General features: G+C 42.6%; 2 protein-coding genes and 1 long non-coding RNA gene across 3 annotated transcripts in view; 2 read left to right on the top strand and 1 right to left on the bottom strand.

Annotated features, from left to right (window-relative positions):
• Window positions 1-21,561, top strand: part of LOC147796517 (uncharacterized) — a 76,634-nt gene that overhangs the window by 49,660 nt on the left and 5,413 nt on the right. The window lies entirely within an intron of this gene.
• Window positions 1,737-7,069, top strand: LOC147796518 (uncharacterized). Its single transcript, XM_087147553.1, has one exon. The coding sequence runs from the start codon at window positions 2,116-2,118 to the stop codon at window positions 5,665-5,667; it is 3,552 nt and encodes a 1,183-aa protein (XP_087003679.1). The 5' UTR covers window positions 1,737-2,115; the 3' UTR covers window positions 5,668-7,069.
• On the bottom strand, window positions 7,580-20,808 carry LOC110979021 (allatostatin-A receptor-like). Its single transcript, XM_022234463.2, has 3 exons — window positions 20,396-20,808; window positions 9,681-9,973; window positions 7,580-8,727 (listed from the first exon to the last, which is right to left on the bottom strand). Exons 1-3 carry the CDS (start codon window positions 20,586-20,588, stop codon window positions 8,032-8,034), a joined length of 1,182 nt encoding a protein of 393 aa, XP_022090155.2. The 5' UTR covers window positions 20,589-20,808; the 3' UTR covers window positions 7,580-8,031.

The following is a 21,561-nucleotide window of genomic DNA, read 5'->3' as shown; positions in this document are numbered from 1 at the left end:
CTTTTGGTTCATGAGGACTAGAGCAGTCAGCCATGTTCTTACAAATTGTTTGGACAAATACTTCATTAAAAGTTTGTCTTGGACTCCGTGAACTCTGCTTGATGACAACGACACAATTTGTTTCTAAGAAACGGTACAGAACAAAGTTTTGTTCTTTTCGATGATCGAATTATCTAAATTTGGCATGCACATCTCGAAAACGGAATCGGGGCAAATCGTGAGTGGAGATTATGGATGTTCATTCGCTCCGTGCGCTTGTTACGTTTAGAGCGATATCGATCAACCTAAATGAGCAGAATTTAATATTGGAATGCCAGCGTTGTTTGCGCCGCGGACAATCTATCACCCTCTAGGGATGAGCCCTCTTTCAAGTTGTTTGTTTTGCTGGCTCGTACTTATTATGGACTATGCTGTCTGATGAGAGAGGAGATTTGGAGACGAAACGAACTGCTGAACAAATACAGATAAAAACAACACAGTATCGGAGTCCGTAAAATTTTGGACGGCGGTATCGGGCCAGACGATGGATGAACCATAACGTCCTTTTTGTTTTTTTCTCAATCCGATTAACTTTTCGTGCGGAGAGCTGTTTTGCGAAGACCTGTTGTGTTTCCTAAAGATTGTTGCATATTCTTTTGTGGAAATTAACTATGGGAGTTAAACTGTCACCAATGTTTAGGGTAACATTGCAAAACATTCATTTTGCTCCATCGCTTCGATGTTGTTGGTGTTTGTACCACAATGGCAGACATATAGGAGTGGTAATTATTACCGCAATGCTTCATGAGCAACACACGTAGCCTTTTCCGCCCCTTCCACTTAGCTTGTGCGCACGCGCTAAAATTCGACAAGGTCGTGGTCACATTCTGTTGCTTGTTAAAATGGCGACGCCAGTCAGCAAACAACTATACCAAAATCCATTTGCGGAGATCTTCCGCATTGTGTAAAAGTTTGCTGAATTTATACCAGAGAAATATAATCAGGCTTCAGATTTCATTTTGTGATGGTTTCTTGTTAATTATAAGTAACAATTCGGAGAAAATGGGGTGAAAGATGTCTGTGTACGTTACATTTCCGTTTTTCCACACATGCTGCATAATCTTGGTAATTGAAAGAGTGTTTGAAAAGGATACCATGTTATGTATAAACTATTACAAATTGTCCCTCGTTAGTTTGATCAATTTCAACTTTGGTTCTCTGTCGATTGATGGTGGGTCATGATTTATGCGTGCACATGTGCGTGTACATGTACTCCAACAACGCACGTATTATACACACGCACTACTACGGACAAAAGATTATCGTGCAAGATCTTCAATTCACAATAACTTGAAAATACTGCCGTTGTTTTTATCAGGTCTCATTACACACGGCACTTTATTTCGTTTGTTTGGACAGACTGGAGAAGTGGTACAGAAACGGGAAAGACCATGGACGTGTTTACTTTCAGACATGATCGTGTCTTTAAAAACTCGCTTTTTCAGAATTTGTTTCAAATCTTGTGCCATTGGGTTCATTATAATACGGTGGCATAATGTTGTCTAATGCATTTTTTGTTATCAGGTTATCTCTGTGAACCTTATTTGTTTGTATTTTGTTTAAAATAAATTATGGTCTGCATCCGCGGGGGAAGTGTCGTAACGGTGTTCCACGTTGCCTGCCTCAAAATCCACACTGAGTAAAGTGATCGAGTATGCATTTCACTCTACTAAGTGGTGCATAAAGGCATGGGAGTGAACATACGTGAACAGCGCGCGGTTGAGAGTAGCTTTCCAATCGTATATTGACTTTCGTGGGCCGCTCCTACTTTTGAGGGAATGGGGTCGGCTTTGGATTATACACCCGTTTCTACACAAAATATACCACATTAATCATTTCTTCCGTCGTGAGCACTTACATATATATTTCAACATACACCAAAGTTAATGTTTTGGGGGTCTTTTGTGTGCATATAATCTAATTGATGCAATTTATCTGTAAACGACGACGAAGTAACCCTCGGTTAACAATGGAACAATCCAGTCGCTTATTGTAAGCCAAGATTATCACCCAGCTACCAGCTGTCAGCTTTCCACTGAAACCAGTATTATTGCAACTTTTATTTTCAGAGACATTATGTTCTTTTTTGTGAAGAAGCATTTTCAAATAGCTTGCCACATCAAGCAGATGTGTTTGAGGCTCACAATGGCGCGTTGTGGTGTAGCTTTCGTCGTCATCGCCTTTGTTATTTTGGCGCCAAATCTGTGCGGTGTTCTACAGAGAAACGGTAGCACTACCGCCCTCGTCTCCAGGAACGAAAATAGGTCCGTAAAACGCCGCTTTCTGACTGACCAGTCGCTGCCACAACCCGGGGCTGACATCCAAATTCCACTCTGCGGGCCTGAAGAGTCGTGCAAGGGAAGGTGCGGTAGTTTCGCCAACGACGCCCAAGCGTATCGCTGTTTCTGCGACCACCGCTGTCCTTTCTTCAAAGACTGCTGTATGGACTTCCTTGAACTGTGCTCTGAGAATGTCAGCAACGAAACCAACTTGAAGGAGCCAGTCCGACAAGGGCGAAGACCCACATCCCCTCCCTTTTCCACAGAGGAGGCTGGAAATTCGGAGGATCTCTCGAGCGCTTCCCTCCGATCGAAACTCAATTTCGACTGCATTGGAGTGGAAGAGTTCACTGATGGTATGGTCTGGATGAAATCCACCTGTGACCCGAGATGGACTGATTCTCGTATGGAGGAAATGTGTGCAGATGTCCACGGTGGCGACACCCTCGCTCGTTTACCCGTCCAAGGTAAGGACGGCTTTACCTACAGAAACATGTACTGTGCGCAGTGCAATTGGGTCATTGTCGATTTCATTTATTGGATTGGGCTCTCAGTATGCTATGAAGAACCACCCCCAGACTTCGGCACAAACATGGTGTCCCTGGCGAGCTACCTGAAATCGAACTGCAGAACCCTGGTGAACGAGCCAAGAGTCGAAGACGTGGCCAAGCCAAGGTTCTGTCTCCAGAACGTGGACTGGTGCAACCCGGATTTCGCTCAGGAGGTAGGCAGTGAGTTCTCGGAATTTCAGTCGCGATGCACACTGGAGTATCAAGGACTAGTCCGAAGAGAGAACGATACGGCTGATTCCACCATCTTTAAAAACCCATTCTGTGCCTTGTGCAACGGCGTCAAACGACATGAGATGTCCTGCGATGTGCCGGCTCTGTCCCGGTATACCTCGGATAATGTCAGTTACTATGATTACTTCACAGATGTGGATTCAGTCAACGTCAGGCACGTCAAAGCTAGCCACCCAATTCCTTCTTACCTCGTCATCACCAATTACAACTTAAGAAACAGCTCCAATGTAATGATTTTGAAAACGGATGGTTCTAATGAGTTGGTCCCAATTAATATCACGTGTCCTGGCACGGAAGTTTTCGACCCATACATCGGCAAGTGTCGAGTGACATACTGTGCCGCTGGTTACGCCATGAGTGCAAACAAGTGCGTCAAAGAACCACATCCAACAGTGGAAGACGTCACATTATGCTTTCTCAATACATCTATTCTGATGACTTTTACCATCACGGTGAAATTTACGTGGTTTGTCGACGAAAACGGAGACATCACAGACCCTGATGACTTCCTGCAGCCATTCCCAGGAAACAAGTCTGACGAGTTCAACTTTACCGATCCCGGGAGCGAAATCAAAATGAGAAGTTTCGTGGTCGGTAGAGGCAATGTAACCTGGGGCATTACGGAAATCCTCGAGTTTATAGGATTGTTGGACCAGGTTTCGGAGAACTCCACCCTGGATCACGCTTCCAAGTTTTGGCTGTCTGTACTGTCCTTCGAAGTGCAGGCCCTGCAGGTAAACGTGGCAGGATATGCCTTCAACGTCGATTCCAGTAATCTAGGGGATTTCATCACCTCCTTGAAAGGTAACACCAAGGAATTGGCGGGCTTTTTAGAGCAATGCCCGGACGGGGTGAAAAATGTGTATGGCAGGGACCAGCTGATAGTAACGGAGCAGTCCCAAGGCGACTGCTCAAGCGTGCGAATTAAGAACACCAGCATCTCTTACTACTGTTCTGGTTGGCTGTTTCTTGAGAGCGACAGCGCACTGGATGGTGACTTCACGACAGCTGTGGTCTGTGAGGATTACAAGACCGTGCTTGATCCGTCTTGTGTTCGGATACGTTACGACAAATCGGAGTACACCGTCGTAAACGGCACCGTGGTTTGTTCCAACGGCAAACGCTACGACCTTGGAGAGTACGAGGAAGCGGCAGACGGCGGGATCTTCACCTGTAGTGACTTTGACAATGTTATGGACACAAAGTTTGTGGTGCACTTTAATTTCACACAGGCACAGGATACTATCGCAATGGTCGGTGTTGGACTGAGTACCACTTGTCTCTCTGCCACTTTGATCACCTACGCACTGTTCAAAGAACTAAGAACTCTTCCTGGTATGAATTTGATGACGTTGGCGGTGATTCTCCTCATCAACGACTGGACATTCTTGTTCGGCTTATACGCTACTGACTACCGAACCACTTGCCAAGCTGTTGCCGTTTTCCTACACTTCGTCTGTCTTAGCCAGTTCTTCTGGGGGAACGTCATAGCGTACGACGTGTTTAAAACATTCGGTCGCAAACGCCTCACAAAGGTCAACCTGAACACCTCACAACGTAAACAGTACCTCCGTTACGCCCTCTATGCCTGGGGCATGCCGATCCTCATTGTTAGCACGTCCGTTGTTCTGGACTTGTGCGAGTGCACGTCTTTGGACGTGGACTATGGTATGTACTTCAGTTGCTGGATTTCGGACCCAATCGCGTATTCTGTCTTTTTTGGCTTCCCGATGCTGGTGACTAATGCAGCCAACCTCATCATGTTCGTCATGACGGTGTGCAACCTTCGTCGCTACCACCGTAAATCCGCTGTCATCTCCGGTAACGCACACTCGCAAAGTCACTTCGCGCTGTGCGCTAAGCTGGCCACGGTAATGGGGTTTGCCTGGAACCTCGCCTTCTTTGCTTCCATCCTCCACAACGCTGTCCTCTGGTACTTCTTTTTCGTCTTCTACTTCCTTCAGGGGTTCTTCATATTCCTGTCTTACATCTTCAACAGGCGAGTCTACCGCATGTACCTCAAGAGGTTCGGTCGCGACCGCCTCCCCAGTTCCACCTCAGCAGTACCGCCCAAGGAAAGATCGCGACCTCCCTCAGTAGCCTCACATATCCCAATCACCCCACAATCATCAAGGCCCTCTGTCTCCAGGAGCCCTTCTGTCGACCAAGACATCACGACCCGGCAAGGCGCCAACCAACTCTCTAACCTCGGCACCCCCCTCGACTCTCCCTGCATCAAGGTTTTCCGCCAAAGGTCGAACTCTTGCAATTGCTCCGTAGCTCATATTTCTGACACGAATAACTTTGACTCGGTTTGTGGAAGTGTCTCACCCGGAACAGGCCTTCTTCGCCGGGTGAGTTTCAGCGATGGCATCCGACACCTCAGGACCATCAGCGTCGATGGAGCCTCTTATAACATGAAAACGTCCGACACGTATCCACTCGAACTAGGTCAATTCGACAATAGCGCGTACTCGTCTTGTGACGACTACTCGAGCGATGATGATGACGTTTTCCAGCCAGCATATTACTACACACAGTGCTAACTCTTAAAATTTGTTAAATCGACTCAAACACTGCAAAAAAACCCTCTTTCTCGAATCGCCTGATGTGAGTGGAAGTTGTTAATACTCTCCATTACTCAAAAATCGTTAACTTGCGTCGTTTTTCTGTAAAATTTCTCCAGTTTCATCATGCTTTACGGTCTCTTTTCAATCTTACAATTTTGGTTCCACCTCAGCATTACTCCATCGAAAAGTTGCACAGTTTTCATTTTGCACTCTCAGGAAGAAAGATTGTTCCTGAGAGTAAGGGAGAAAATTTTTTATTACATAGTGGTGATTCTCGATCAAATTCGTGACTTTCTGTGTTATTGTTTTCTTTTACCAAAAATATACAGGTTTTTCATTGTTTTTATTTTTGCTTTCTATGGATTACACACATCTGGGTTAATTTTGATTTTACGTATCAAATTCATCAATCATAAACCCATAACATCAGGTGGCAGAAAAGTAGAAAAGTCGAAATTGCATGTTATTATTCTAATAGCAGAAAAGCAGATGGCCACTTTTCGTCCCCCATATCACTATGTTCGATGGTGCCATGACTGAGTCCACCTTCCGTAATTTTTGATGAAGTACATTCCCGAAATATATTGAAATTATTAATCAGTCATTACTAATCATGTGCAACTTTTATTCAGGGAGAGTTGGGAAGATATTTTTCAACACTTGTCTTTCAAGATAAAACATTCGGTTTGTTGCTTCAGATGCGAACTAGTATTGAGAGAATAAATATGTCCTTGCCAGTCTTAAACGTGCGTTTAAAACCGACTCAGGATAATGGACGCGGCTAATTATTACCATTGTCAGGTTCGTTCTCCTGAGCAAGGTCGTAAACGTTAGTTTAAGACTGGCCAAGCACATGTATATTCCCATTCATAAATACCTTTTTATTCAGAGAGTCAAAAGAAGTCAACATGTGATGGATTTCCAACGATTTTGTTTTAAAATTTTACTTTCATTTTCTCCAGCACCCGCCATCCATCTTATGGTATATTCCTTTGAAAGTTGTCCAATAGAATCCCCTTCAATAAACTTGGCGGGCGCGTGGCGCATCGCGTGCACACAGACTCCTGACCAATCAGACCCGATTAAACTGTTTCGTATCCATGTGCCAGCGCATGATTTACTCAGCGGGCAAAATCACTTCTCAGCAGGCGTTATCACTCACCTCTTCCTGATTGGCCGAAATACGGTCACGTGTGGTATTTAAGGGCGCGTTCGCGTGGTTACTCCTGTTAATACGAGCAGGATGCGTGTGCATTACACTCAGGTGCAGGTGCATACTCCCCCTCAAGCGAGAGCATACTCTCGCCGACCCTCAAGTCGTACTCCAACCGTTCGAGCGCTCAGGAGTATATTCGTGTTAACGCAAGTAGCTCGCTCGTACCTAGACATTGTGCTCGAATTTTAATAACCCTTACAGTAGTGTGCTCCACAAAATAGGTGCATTTTGCGTGTACAGTGCATTACAGTACTGAAGTTTACGTACAATTTTATGACTTGTAAATACTGCACAGTCTAACCTGTAATCAGTTTGGTAAAATACGTTGCAATAGTATGTACATATATTTGATTCTAATTTTAAAATATGGAATTTACCATTTAAATTGCACTTTCTTCCAATCAAAATCCGTAATTACGTACAAGGCAAAGTATTGATGAACTCTATATAATCAGTAAAACCCCGCTGTTTTGATCGCCTTCATTTTTGCTATTTTCTATTAGGTTCCATTAGCAGGTCAGAACGTCACTTTAAATATCTCATTTCTGCACAAAATGGCAAGCGACTGTAGGTGATTGAACTTTTTATAACAAGAGATTCGGCAAGAACAGCAACTTGCTGGCACTCCTGTCGAGGTCTGCTCTGCAACAAACACTGGAGGAATTTAAACCGAGAAAAATCTCCTCTCACATACCAACAGACTCGTTAATCTGAAAAACTGAAGGGTAATCAATTATTACCCAAACAGTGGCACTCATTGCCACGTTAATAACCAGTGACAAGTTCACAGTCGTCTTCATATTGTTATTTTTTTAACGTACACCGGCCCATCGCAACGATTTTAGCCTCGACCGAGCGATTAAACTTTTGTTGCTACTGTATAACCACAGCCTGTCTATATTTGTCAACGTAAGTGCCGTCATTTATTGCAGCACCCAAGTAATCAACAGCTTTGCAGGTGTTCAAATTAATATTTATCCTCGTAACGTACGCGTATTTTAGTGTTAACGTTGAACGATGTTTATAACTTAATTTTGACATGCAGGAATGAAAACTGTTTGTTGGTGCAAACTGTCTATTTAGGTTGACTAAATTTTAAATATAGGTTGCAAAAATTCAAGAAGCTACATATGTGTGTCACGTTCAGGATTTCTACGAAGGTTTGGAGGGATTTTGTCTTCCATATCAGGTCGTTTATTGTCGTCTTCCACGAATAAGTTAGCAACAATAACGGAAACTGTTGCTGGAGGAGGAACCTGTAACTCCTCGTCCTTGTTTCCTTTTGGTTGCTGGTCGTCTGCCGAGCTGTTGACGCCATCAGTTTGTGACGTATCGGCGCGGATCACAAGCCTGCAGCGTGTGATGCCCCGGCATGCTTTGCGAAAACTCGGATTGGTGAACGAGTACACAATGGGATTGAGACAGCTGTTGACGTAAGGAAGAAGCAGTCCCGCGTTTTTCACTTGTGGCGACAGTAGGTTCGGTGCGTACGGAGCCAGCACATTGTACGTAATCAGGATGATGTAACAAGCGACGTACACAACGAAAACTGTAAGGAGTGTCTTGGCAGTTTTCCAGTGCGAGTTGCGATGGGGAACCTGACCCATGCGGGCGCGAATGAACTTGTTGTTTTTCCACACGTGGAGGACAATTTGGACGTAGAGGGCAGCAGTGATGACAACCGGTAGGTAGAACAAGACGACATTAAGGTAGATGGCTTTAAAGTCCTTGAACCATTTGCCGAAGGGGGTAACCAGCTTGCAGGCAAAGGGGATCTTCCCTGGGTACGTCACAGCTTGGCCACTCCCACCAAAGATACTCTGGAGAGATAAAGAGAGACCAGTGACAAGTCAACGGTGTGCATCATTACATGATTTTTGTTCAACAGCGGTGCAACTACGGTACACATTTGAGACACCTGCACATAGCTTCTCTTTGTCTGGCATTATACGGGCGATTCACAATTATTCTCTTAGAGTTTGCAACGCATTGGCCAATCAGAACGTGCGAATGTGTCGACTCTTTCCAAACGCGCAAAATGGTCTGCGACAAAGTTATATGACCTTCGGCTCCCCTTGCAATTTATCACAATCTATCACACCTTTGACAGGATTATACTTTATAAGTCTGCTCAATTTGTACTGTTTGATAGGATCATGTTAAATACCAAATCAGACCCGATGGTGCTGTACACCAGCTGAAACTACACAAACATGAAACCTCAGGATTTACAGTTTATAGTGCTAGTTAATACTTCAAGAAAATTGAAGCAAATGACACCCGTCATACATCATACTTGAAATACATTTTCGAGTGTATATCAAATAATACAGAAATTGCTCTTGCAGACTAATGCACAAAAGTGCTTATAATGGCTTTTTTGCTAATGGCTGGTAACAGAAGGTCCTGTCTGCCGACACAGTACATAATGTTTTGTATCTGCCTGGAGCAGAAACACCCCTCATCGGTTGAACGAGTCATGTTGATCGGGGGTATTTATTTTGCTGGCACCCGGTGGCGTAGCTAGGGTTATTATGTCCAGGGGCACCTGGGGTTGCACACATTGTTTCAAGGGGCACCAAAAGACAACGAGCTGCAGCAGAGGTTGTTTATGGGGACGGCCCCCTCCCCGCAGTTACGTCACTGTTGGTATCGACGCGCCCGTAACGCCGCGTGCATTTCAAAGTCATCTGTGAACCAGCGAAGTGCAGTTCCGACACAAGTTGCTAAGAAAATTGCGCCTCTCTTGGTGAAGCTCGGGGCTCATACTCACCTGAAACATGAAAGCGGTTGGTACGGCAGCAGCAAGTGACATCACCCACAAAGTCCCGATGATGATTCGTGTTCTCTTGATAGTGAACCTGGTCCGAAAGGCCACTGGGTGGCGCACTGCGTAGAAGCGGTCCACTGCGATGGCCGTCATGGTCAGAACGGTGTTGTTGAAACCCACAAATCGAAAGAATCGATGGACGGAGCACTGCCAGTCGAACGCCCACAGGACTGGCCACGTGATTGGGAAGAATTCCGTAATGTGGAAAACCACCACGACTAGAGCCAAAATATCTCCTGTGTAAAGACAACTGTAAACATTTGATTTCATGACAATGAAAATATTATAAAGGCATTTCATTTTTTCAAGATGTGTTTTGTTTTTGTTTTTTTTGCGTTGGGGAGATGTTAATTATATATATAACGGATTTGCCCGTACCCAACGTATATTAATAAGCACTGTATGCTCAGTGCTTGTCCGAGAGCTTGCGAAAAAAAACCTCACAAGCTTACTCGGGTGGGACTCGAACCCACGACCTCCTGCTTACTAGTGCAGATGTCTTAACCACTCGACCACCGAGCTTGCCGGGGTCGGCTGGCCGGTCCGAGTCAAATGAAACAGCGGGTACCGCGAACTATTTTTCAAGATGTATTTTTTTTAACATCTCCCCAACGCAAAAAATACATCTTGAAAAATAGTTCGCGGTACCCGCTGCTTCATTTGACTCGGTGGTGATGTAATGTGTAATGACGCTATACACCCACAGTCCTTTGTCTTCTGAGTAAAGGGATTCTATTTATGATTACTTCTTCTTAGTGGGCTCGAATGACCGCGAGAATCTTGTGAAATAAATACGATTTTCAGCATCTCTTCGTTAATTGACCCCCTTCGGTTTTGCAGCGGATACTTAACGAAGTTCTTGATTTGCAAGGGCACTTGGGACCTCATTTGGAGTTCGCGTCATTTGTTTTAGTCACAGCGGGTAAAAATGAAAGTTCTCTTTCCCTTCTCCAAATATCAGCTTGGTGACTTACGTCATTCCTTACGAGGAAGTTTAATTAGGTCTACTAACGAACTTCCTGGCTAATAAGTGTGATTGTTCAACGGACATACGCCAACACGCGCGGATCCCAGTGCTTTAATTAATGGACTTTCGATTAGAAGGGAAAAGGCTGTAGGCAGCCACGAAATCTATGCCTGAAAAATCTTTAATATGCTCTGAATCTGAAAGCTTCATTTTGATTCATACTATTATATATTCAATGACAAGAGAAGAAAAACGTCACGATAAGAGTAGCTGAATTCTTTCGAACCGTGGTTTAAATGCCATTGCATTGTTAGTGATTATTTCTATTAAATCACAAGGAAAGGGCGGACGCTAACAAACCCTGCCGGCGCCAGCTACTTCAGAAAAACTATTACAATCTCAAGGATTGTTTGTCTTCTTTGCTAAGATATTTCTTATCAATTCTCTCTTCAGGTCAACCTCGTATTCTGAGAGTCAACTTGCTCTCATCCGACACAGATAGTCCCTTGCGTCTGAGTTTCCTGCCATAATTGATTTAGTAAAGAACTTAGGGACTCAGTGTGATTGAAATCCTAAGGTTATACAAACTACTACAGGCGTACAGATTTACTTCGCTTCATTTTGTTCTGTCTTTACACCAGCGAGGTTTCTAGTTATTTACATGGATGACCCGCTGTTCCAATACTAGACACTCAAAAGCGACCAGTCAACACAAAAACCTTGCTTTTTTATCTTTGCTTTCTGTTCGTAATACCCCTAGCCTTCAGCAGTACAGTTAAAATCTTTTAGTACAAGGTTGATTTCCAGCCAGTTTGCCAAAATCCTTAGCCTTTCTGTCAAGGATGGTTGTTCTGGCTTCAGGACCCTGATAAGTAAGATTTGAAGCTTTGCATGGGGGAAGTTACGTGAGATGTAGGCTTGTGGGTACACCGTGGAATCAATCTCTTTGGGAAGATGTGTGGTTCTGAGAAGAACCGTTGAGTGTTAACTCGATATTTGGGCCAGGATGCTCTACCCGTCCTCAGGAGAATGTGCCGGACTCGGGAGAAGAGCTAGGAAACCGGCAGGAACCGCGCTACCAGGCTCCAACAGCACCGTAATATAACCTTTATAACCCAGCTCTCCACTCCAGTCCGACACACTGTCCCGAGAACGGCCAAAGCATCCTGGCCAAAACGTCGAGTTAACACTCACCAGTTCTTCTAAGGACCACACCTCTTCCCAAAGAGATTGATTCCATAGTGTACCCACAAGCCTGTATCTAAGGACCCTGATGTAGATTGAGTTTTTCTAAATTTTGTGTTCGCTCATCTTCCACTCTGAAGTACCTTGACAATCTTGCAGGGCACCCATCCAGTCCTAAGATTTGTGTAAGCTACTGCACATAGCACTGATTGCTAAACGACGTTCTTAATAGCGCCTGCAAAATTTGTCTTGGCCAAAGATTAGACTGGATTTGTATTGATCTGTCTCCAGATTGCGCTGGAGACATGCGCTGGCCGCAAGTACAACCAAATAATGGTACCAGTAGAGGGCGCTTCATTCAAGAGAGACGAACTGTTCCGAAATCACCGACATAAAAAAACGTACTGCGGAAAGCACGTGCACGTTGTCAGTGGTTGACCCTTTAAAGAACATTCCAAAAAGCGCCGCTTTTTTGAGCAAGCAATACCACAAAAAAATGACAAGCGGTAACCTTTGAGAGCAGAAGAATACAGCAAGAGAGGAACTTTCCAAACGAAAAGGGTCACTTTATTTAACATTAAAAATATTTCCGTGAAGTGTGCTTGTCTGTAAGGCAGAAAGTGCTGAAGAGGTTCTTTACACTGCCGTTGAAATCGTCAAATAATGTAAGTGACGTGTGAAGACAGTGTACAGTTACTGTACATTTTATTTGTTACTGCGCAGTCAATTATCAAAGCGCAGTGCAATCGCTTGTAAATGTTTATTTGACAAAAGTGTCACCTGTTCCTCCTCACTGGGGACATAAGTCCTCTCGCCAATTTGTCTAGCTTCTCGTTTCCATGGTTGCCTTGCTGCAACCAGTGAATGTACTTAACGAGCCAATCTCGCATGATTGGCTACAAAGCAATAAATGTTGCCTTTTGCGGCTGCCACTCTAATTGCTTTTCGTTTCCAAAATCTCATGTCGCTTGTACGAGTGTTGAAATCGTGCATTTTGTTCTACGTATTTAATGATAAGTGTATGCATTTCTTTCATTCGATTTTCTGGTGGGGATTATTTTTGTCGAAGAGTAGGAGAACCCCTTTGTACATTAATTTTCGAGAGTCTTGTCTGGCAACCAGAGTAATATTCTCCCTGAGGCTATTCACCTGTTGTCCTGGCGTCCCAGACTTATCCCGTCTCCTTCCTTGGAAGGAGACATTTTCAACAAAAGCATAATGTCTATGTTTTAAGAGCCTTAAGTAGATAATTTTTTTCCAAATAGGCTCTTGAGGCTTTCAAACAAAAGGTGAATGACCCATGGCGGAACAGTATTCGTCGTTTTTCCTATGGTATGTGTATTCCTATCAAGCACTTTATACATGTATGACCCTTGCAGTCAATCTCCATTTCACTCGCGGTGGTTGATCAATAAATCAAAAGTAATCCAACACGAATAAAGGCGCTAATTGTAATGAATTGACCATGGAATCACGCTGAGCATGTCATCGAGTCTGCGATTTAATTGAGTTGGTGTTCTCTGAAATGCGGTCTCGGGAAATTTCATCCCACAGTAGACTAATAAGATTGCGGACTTCAAACATACCTCCGCTTCAATATTTTAATGACCTCCTCCCAGATGAATGCCGACAATTGTCTTTTATAAGTGTAGGATAAATGTCATCAATTTCGTAGGATGGATTTCATCAAAGATCTTTGACATCGATGTCACTTCAGAACATGTTTCAGATGCATAGAAAACGTTTGACACCTCTTTATGTTTAATATCAGCTAAAACTGCCTTTTTAAAACAATGCTTCCTTGTTTTCAGTTCCTGATGAATATTTTTACATTTGGCTAGCTGGAAGAGAAAGGTGCATTTTCAATTATTACATGGTTTCTGTTGGCTTTTACATTGGTAATGTATGAAATGCATCCTTCAAAACGTACAATCTGACATTGATGAATATCACGAGGATCTCATCTTAGCTGGTTGCCATTATATTGATGCAGATTGCTCTCCAATCAGCTCTGTCTACTCATCGTTGTCTGTGTCCTAAAATATGTCGCCCATAAAAAATTTCCACATCCTCCTGGTTATTGCCCTAAGTACAGTGCGTGAAACTGGTCTGCAATAAGTGCCTGAAATCCACTTATCGCTGTACTCTCTAACTGCTTTACCTTTTCATCAAGCATCTCCCCTTGTCACCATTATTCATCACTGGGTCTTTGTTATATCTTTTGGACATCACAGTCTGAATAAAGTTCAGCGGCATATCCCCAGCTTTCTGCTCGCTGTGTGCGGCTGAAACATTCTGGCGTGCAATTAAATTTCAATTAATTAAATACTTGTCTTCTTTGTGAAGGACTGTTTTTTTAAAAGCACGTGATATGTCTACCGATATTTAATACCATTTTCATGTCACTTTTGCGACAAGCGACAAACTATCAAGGTCTCTTGCCTTTTGAGAAAGTGCAGTTACATCGCTAGATATATCATAATTTTTAAATCTGGAATTAATGAACGTTGTACTTTGAGAAAATAAACGCCCTTTAAGAAACCTTTAACTCAGACATTTTTATATCCATTTCTCAGGACTATGAAAATATGAAGACACTCCTAACGAGACAAAAGCACTGGCGCGAATCAGCGATTAAGTGCAAGAGAAACGAGATACCTAGACACTGTGCTCGCTTGGGTTCACAGCATCTCCTCAACTACAGCGATCATACATAGACTTTCACGCCTCTGGCTTGGATGCAAATGCGCAAAATTCATCCAAGAGACATGAAATCGCCGCTCGAGTCGTTAGTCAGGCATGCATTACCCATAAGTTACCGTACCTCGTTCCCCCCGCCTCCGGAGTAACCAAGACATGCGACATCGACACTCACCATTTCAAGGGGCACATACCGCCCGTTAGCGTTCATACACAACCTGAAGCCTGAAGACTGCGTGTTCTTGAACTTTTATTATCAATAGGATTAAGACTAATGACACAGTCCAGAGCACTGACTTTATATTATATTCTTGACTACATAGATATTTGTTTCAATAATCTTAACATGTAGTTCATAATTAGGACTATAGAGCGATGCTCGAAGTTGAGCGGTCGCTAAAGTGGCTTATGGGACATTTGAGATATTTCAAGCTGCACAACGCATTGTAATACCCTTTTGTTCATAGCCGGTTTATGGTGAGTATTTGCGACTCCTTTTCCGTTTAATAGATGACAACCAGGTGTGGGGAAACGCACCAGCAGTAAACCGTTTAAGAATTTCCGATTGACCCAGCTTTATTTGTTGGTCACAATACACAGTAATATCAAGACCACCTCCATCTGACTTAGTCCTTTGGCACGTTTTTTGGCCTGAAAATTGCTATTAGGTTGTTATTCGATTTGTTTTATCGATCCCCGATAGCAGGTGTTTTACTGCATATACAGAATTTAGACTGCGTGGTTCTAGAGACGTTTGCTTCAACACTTAAGTTCCTCAGTGGGCGGACTGTTGGCAAATGTTTACTCAATGCACATACTTTCCACGTCGAGAGAGATGAAATTTATAATGAGGGGAGTTTTTTCCCCTGGCTGTATGCAATGCATTTTTATAGTTGTTTTGATTTCCCACGAGAACTCCCTAGTCTCCCCTTTCGTGTCCGACGGTTCCAAAATCAAGGTAAAGCAAAGACAAGACAAGCAAAAGTGCATGTCTTGCAAATATGCAAATTGCAAGCATGTTAAGTTGTTTACGAGAAACCCAACACTCAAGGTTGCTGTTTTTATGAATTTGCGCAGTAGGTTTCAGAAGAAAACTGTGAAGATGAAATAAAACAAAAAAAAGACTAATCAGCAGAGTTGAGAAATTTATAGCAGCGGTCTGATCTTTGACAAGACTTGGTCTGTCAACTGCTTTATCGTGTATCATGCACCACACACTTTCCAGGAATCGACTGGTAGGAACGGTTTACGAAGCAGAATTCGGGCCAAAAATATTGGAACATGTTTTTGCAAAACGGAATGCCTTTTTTTCAAAATCGAACGTGTTTTAAAAATCAAATGTATTTTTAACACGGATATCATTTTAAAAAGATTGGTTTTTCGTTCGTACGTACGTACCCACCTACCTACGTACCTACCTACCTACCTACCTACTGCATTCAACACGGAGACGAGTCTGCAGGCCCCAAAGGCAACGACCACAAAGGACAGCGGGAACCACAGTAGGAGTTTGCCTGCGCATGCGCGTGCCGAAAATAGCCGAATCGTCCAAAAAGGTTTGGAACTTCGGGCTGAACACCGTCAAAAAGATTGGATGTTTTTTATAAACGCGGATACTTTAGAAATTTTGATGCTTTGTCAATTCGGATGCTTTCTCGATTTGAATGAAATGAGATCTCGGGTAAAATGCGTGCGCCGAATGACAGCTTTACGTCGGGAAAAGTCTTCCAATTTTAAACATATTTTCGCAACAAACAATTTTATTCCAATCTTTAAAAATGTTTGGACTTTAAAAATTCTTTCCAATCTTGAGAAAATGCTGAATTTGTAAAATCTTACTCGAATTTTGAAAACCTGTTCACTCTTTACAAGTTTATTCCAATCTAGAAAATATGTTCCATCTACACAAATTCTTCAGCTCTTTAAAAATTCTTTAAAATGCAGTCCAAAAATAAAAAATACGATCTTCTTAAAATGATATTCGTTTTAAAAACACGTTCTATTTTGAAAAAAAAGGCATTCCGTTTTGCAAAACCATGTTCCAATCTTTTCGACCCGAGTTCTGCTTCGTAGTCATTAGAGAATCAAACGCTAGCCAATTGACGTAAGGCCGCGCTGCAGGGCAGTTACGGAACACTGTACTGGCTCATTAGGCCCGATTAAGGCTTCGTTCTTACCACTGAACAGTATATAGATGATTGGACTTTGCCCGTGCGGATGACATTCGAGTAATGAAATATTTCAGCTTGGTTTGCCTTTTGTTATCTAAATTTACAAATAAATCTTTCATAGTTCGGAAAGCGTCACGCTATAGCATCGTGTAGATAAGCTCGCCATGGCAAGGCTGTAATGACTGTGGTCGTTATTCCGGCCTCACGTAACATGGAGCTCCCCAACAATTCGTACTTGAATTCCTGGAGTTGTAAAACCAACGTCGTTGCATCCATGTCGATGGTTCATTTAAGCTCCATTTTGGATTAATTAATTAGAATTACTCCCACATCAGGTTCAGTCAGGTGCATGTGAATGGAAAAACAGCGCACTCGACCATAGCGTATTGATTGGCTCATTATAATCACGTGTAAGGTTCCCGCATAACCTAATCTCTTCATTTGATGTCTAATTAGAAAATGTACAATTCGTGGAATAATACCATTGTCGCTGTATAATTTGAAAAGGTACTTTTGTTATGCCACGTCGGAAGAGCAGACAATATCTCTTCAACAACTTAAAAATGGACCACCTGATCTTCCGAAGTGAAACCAAATCTTGAGATTTGCAATTCGTAATCAACCCCTGAACTTACATGTCCTACTTCAATGAAATTAAAAGTCTCGCATTTCGTCAGATTACTGAGAAGGACGCCGCCTGTAATGCCTGTAATAAAGCCAGTAATGATCGATCGTCTTCATGGAATTCCTTCAGCATCCACAGTGATAATTTTGCTGTCCAAAATGGATTGAACATTGGTTGTTTTTAGGGACTTGGAATTTTTCTAAAGAAAAAAAACCAAAATTGCTCCGCTGCCTAAATTGCCACGAAACGGCCGGTAACCCCATTCTAAATCAAAATTCAGGCAGAGCGACAACCTAAAACGCTTTAAATTTCTTTTTAGTTTGCTTTATGTGGAAATCTTTGTATAGATGATAGCTTTTCTAAACATGTACGCCAAATGGAATTATAAAGTTTATTACCACATTAATTTTCAGTAATAACGTTAATATTTTTGATGGACGTTATTGCTAATTTTATGTTTTAACTAAGTAGCCTGTGTGTTTTTTGCTAAGATCTCTAGGTTTTTTTCAGATTAATGAACTTAAAGATACTTTTTTGCCGCTATTGGGCAGTATTTATTGAATTTGTGTTACAAGTACGAAGTCGAGTAGACTGAGCCCTACAAATATTTCTTTTCTGTGCGCTTGTGTCAGCGTTAAAATGTGACTGTTAACTGCTACACCATCAGAAAAAAAATGGAGTTAGAAAATAAAGCGAAATTAATGTGTTGCACGATTTAAGTCTAGTTTGTGAAGTTTAGCTACTGTAAGAAAAGGGCAAAAGGTCATTCAATTTTCGTAAGTTCTGCTTGGAGATTGCAGAAGTGATGAACTGCAAAAATTAACTTTATATCCCCCAAGAAAAAGAAAATCGTGCATTCGGCGGTGCGAAGTTTTTAGTTCAGTGGGTTTGGATATAAGCAAGGGAAATTGTTTGATAGACTATCCGCCCCAAGCTGAAGTGCACCCCCAATCGGCGAAAAGAAAGACAGGTGGTTACAAGTGGGTTCTAGCAGGCGTTCTGCTTGTACGCAAAGACCATACAATGTACATGCCGGAGTAAATAAGTTATACATACTCAGCGTGCTCAGCATCAAATGCGCATACACTTGCGCGCCTCATGGCGCGCCTATGCGGTGAGTACCAAAAAGTACGCCGTCTCGGAGCGGATGACTGCTCAAAAGATGTTCTTCCGTAAACAGGAAGGGGAAGGGCGGAACGGGCTAGCGCTGGTTTCGTTTGTTTAAGTACTTTTTTCAGGAAAGAACTACAAAATGTTGCTTGGGGAAGCTGCCCTCAGTCCGTCTTTTTTCCACCCTTTAATTGCCACAAGTGTAAGTCCGACATTAGTTTTTTTTTCTCACATGTGACTGAGTATTTTAAGAAAGTCTTACAGTTTTTGGTTTTTTACAGTTGAACCATCGCAGGCGAGCGATTAACAGCCTCGGGTCCACCCTTTAAATCTAGGAAGGTCGGGCCCGTCGGTAGAGTGGTTAACCGTTCGTCTGGCCTTTCAATCCGTGTGAAAATCCCCTCTTAAAACAGCAGAATCGGAAGGATTGAGCCTTATCAGATATCTCAGTATCTCAACCATCGACCGTACATGACCTTCAACTATCTTTTGCGCCTGAGAACGAGCTGCCAAGACACCATGTCTTTGCGATGTACTGCCACAGGGTTTTATCGCCAGTGAAATCTCAGATATGATTTGCTGTATTTTTCAACTCACTGGTGACAATTTCAGCAATGAGTTATCTCCTTAAGCTTGAAGCCCCTTCGTCATGAGTCTTGACGTGAGACAAATTTCCGGTCTGAAGTATCAAATTTGGCCAAATGTCTGGATTCAATGAAAGAATAATAACAAGTTCGCTTCGAGACTTGGCTCAACTTTGCGGCTCGTGAGCACGGCTTTTTAAATATTCTCTTGTCGTTCTGTGTGATATACCATTTACTCTTAATGTCAATGATTATAGATGCACAAACATTGAAATTCTTGAGCAGCCTATTGAAAGTCCAATTGGTTCTGAATCAGTGGATAATTAAACTTTCCTTAACTTTCCAAAACTGCAAGTTTTTACCCCCACTTTTTTAAGCCGGCTACATTCAAAGCCCGTATACAGTTTTATATTGATACATAGCAGGATCAACTTTGAGACTGGATTCGACCTAAGATTTCAAAGTCGACGCAGAATCCCGGCGCCACGGTTTCTCGTTCGTGCATGCAAATAATTGGGGCATGCCATATTGTGGCGCAGGCAGTTTTTGAGTCCATCTTATGAAGGTCGAAGTTACAAAGGGATTCCTCTGACATATAATCCATTTGAAAATTGCATAAATTGGTTTGTTTTTTTAAATGGCAACTTGCCAGACTGAATAATTTCACAGGTTACAATGGAACCAATTCCGTCTTTCATCCAGGGAAGATTCTCCTTAATAATTAACTCTAGGAAGACATGCAATTTCTAATTTAGTGCCAGTGATCTCTGGGCTCCTGTCATCCACGTCATGTATGCCAACAACTGTCAGGTCTGCCGTATAAATATTGCACGTGGTTATAGTCCCCGGTTGATGGCACGTGTTAGCTGATCTAATATGTCAAATTTGCGCAAATATTCAAGAGTACTTTTTCCATGGCTATCTATATTAGTTCGTATAAAATAGGTATATGTAAAATCGTATTGAAGTTGGAGGATTTGAGACTGCTAGTGTTAATTAAAGTGCCACAGCTTTCCAGGTTTCTATTTAAAAAAATCATTATTGCTAAGTAAATTTTCTCTATGCACAGGACTATTCATGCGAGGGTCCTTTTCAGTGGTCTTAAAATATCTGTAATAATTGTTTATGATGTAAATAAATTTGCATACAACTATTTCACCCAAATGTAAAATCTTCTTTTTCTCTCCGTATATCAAAGCAAGCGTTCGGGATAATCAATTATGCAAAAGAATTCCAGTTCGCGTTGGGATAAGAGAAGTCCCATCTCCTATATCAGTGTGGTTATCAACTGCAAGAAAATCGTGCGCTGGACTTACCTGCGGCCAAACTGAGTATGTAAAGGGCAGCATTGGATTTCCTGTACTTAGGCTTACTGTAGACGGTCCACACCATGAAGTTGCCGGCGAATCCCAGCAGACACACCACGGTCAAGAGGGGTACCTCGTAACCGGGCTGATACCCGCTGCTACCCGCTACGTCCGGTTGGTACCACTCGGTTGCATTCGCCATGACAGGTAGGATAGAGTTTTTCTTCGTCGTGAAAGAAAATTGCAACTTTCACCCTCATCCAAGCAGAAAAGACAGTTGAAGAATTTTGAGATATGTATCACCTCTGGCATTCTTTTATACTCTGACGTAGTGAGTGATGTTGTCTCAGTTGTTATGGGTAAGTTCGAGCGACAACAATAGTTAATCGCTGTTCGACTGACATCTTCTGAACGATGGATGGTTTGGACCATCTTGTCGACCATTAGGAACCAGGCTAAGGGCATAGCACGGCTGGTTGTCGACGGGCCATTCATTTGTCAGCATGGAGGGAACCATTCACACTAATAGAATTATCCGAGATGTCAATGACCATGTAGGCTACACCGCAAGAGTTGCAGCAAACGGCCAATATTAATGTATGTGACGATGAGATTTTACCAGTTATAGTTCAACAAGGCAAATTCGAGCGGAAGTGCACTGAGCATGCCCAGTGTCAAAGTAACTGACTAGTAGTCAAACCACATAGTTTGCGCCCGAGCTTGCCGTATACGCTGCATCGCCATGGTGCTCGTCTTGTTTATGTGATGACGTCACATGTAGGGAGGCGGAGGCTTGACTTTATGTAGTTCTCGGATCAAAGACGAAGCCGGTTCATGGCGCACTTATTACTGGGTCTTTTTTCAAATAAACAAGACCATGGACATTAGGAAGTGGTTTCTGGTTTATGTCTCAGCTCCAACATTAATTCCCAGCTTTTTAACTCTTGCAATGAAGCGGGGAAAAAGCACAATCGCAAATAATTCTTGTCCAACCCAAAAAGTGACAGAGGGAATTAGAAATGACCATGCATTGAGCTGATGTTGTGTTTCATTCAATGAAGAGATAATTTACTAATTGAGTTCTAATAGGGCAGTGTTTGTACGATTTCAGGGGAAATGAAAAAATGAACGTCGAATGTTCCACTTTCCTTCTCCTCAATTGCTTTCTTTTATCG

Source organism: Acanthaster planci, linkage group LG16 (genome assembly GCF_054643075.1).
Source record: "Acanthaster planci isolate LZ-2023a linkage group LG16, COTS_SCS, whole genome shotgun sequence".
Lineage (NCBI taxonomy): Eukaryota > Metazoa > Echinodermata > Asteroidea > Valvatida > Acanthasteridae > Acanthaster > Acanthaster planci.
This window is presented reverse-complemented; position numbering and strand designations above follow the sequence as displayed.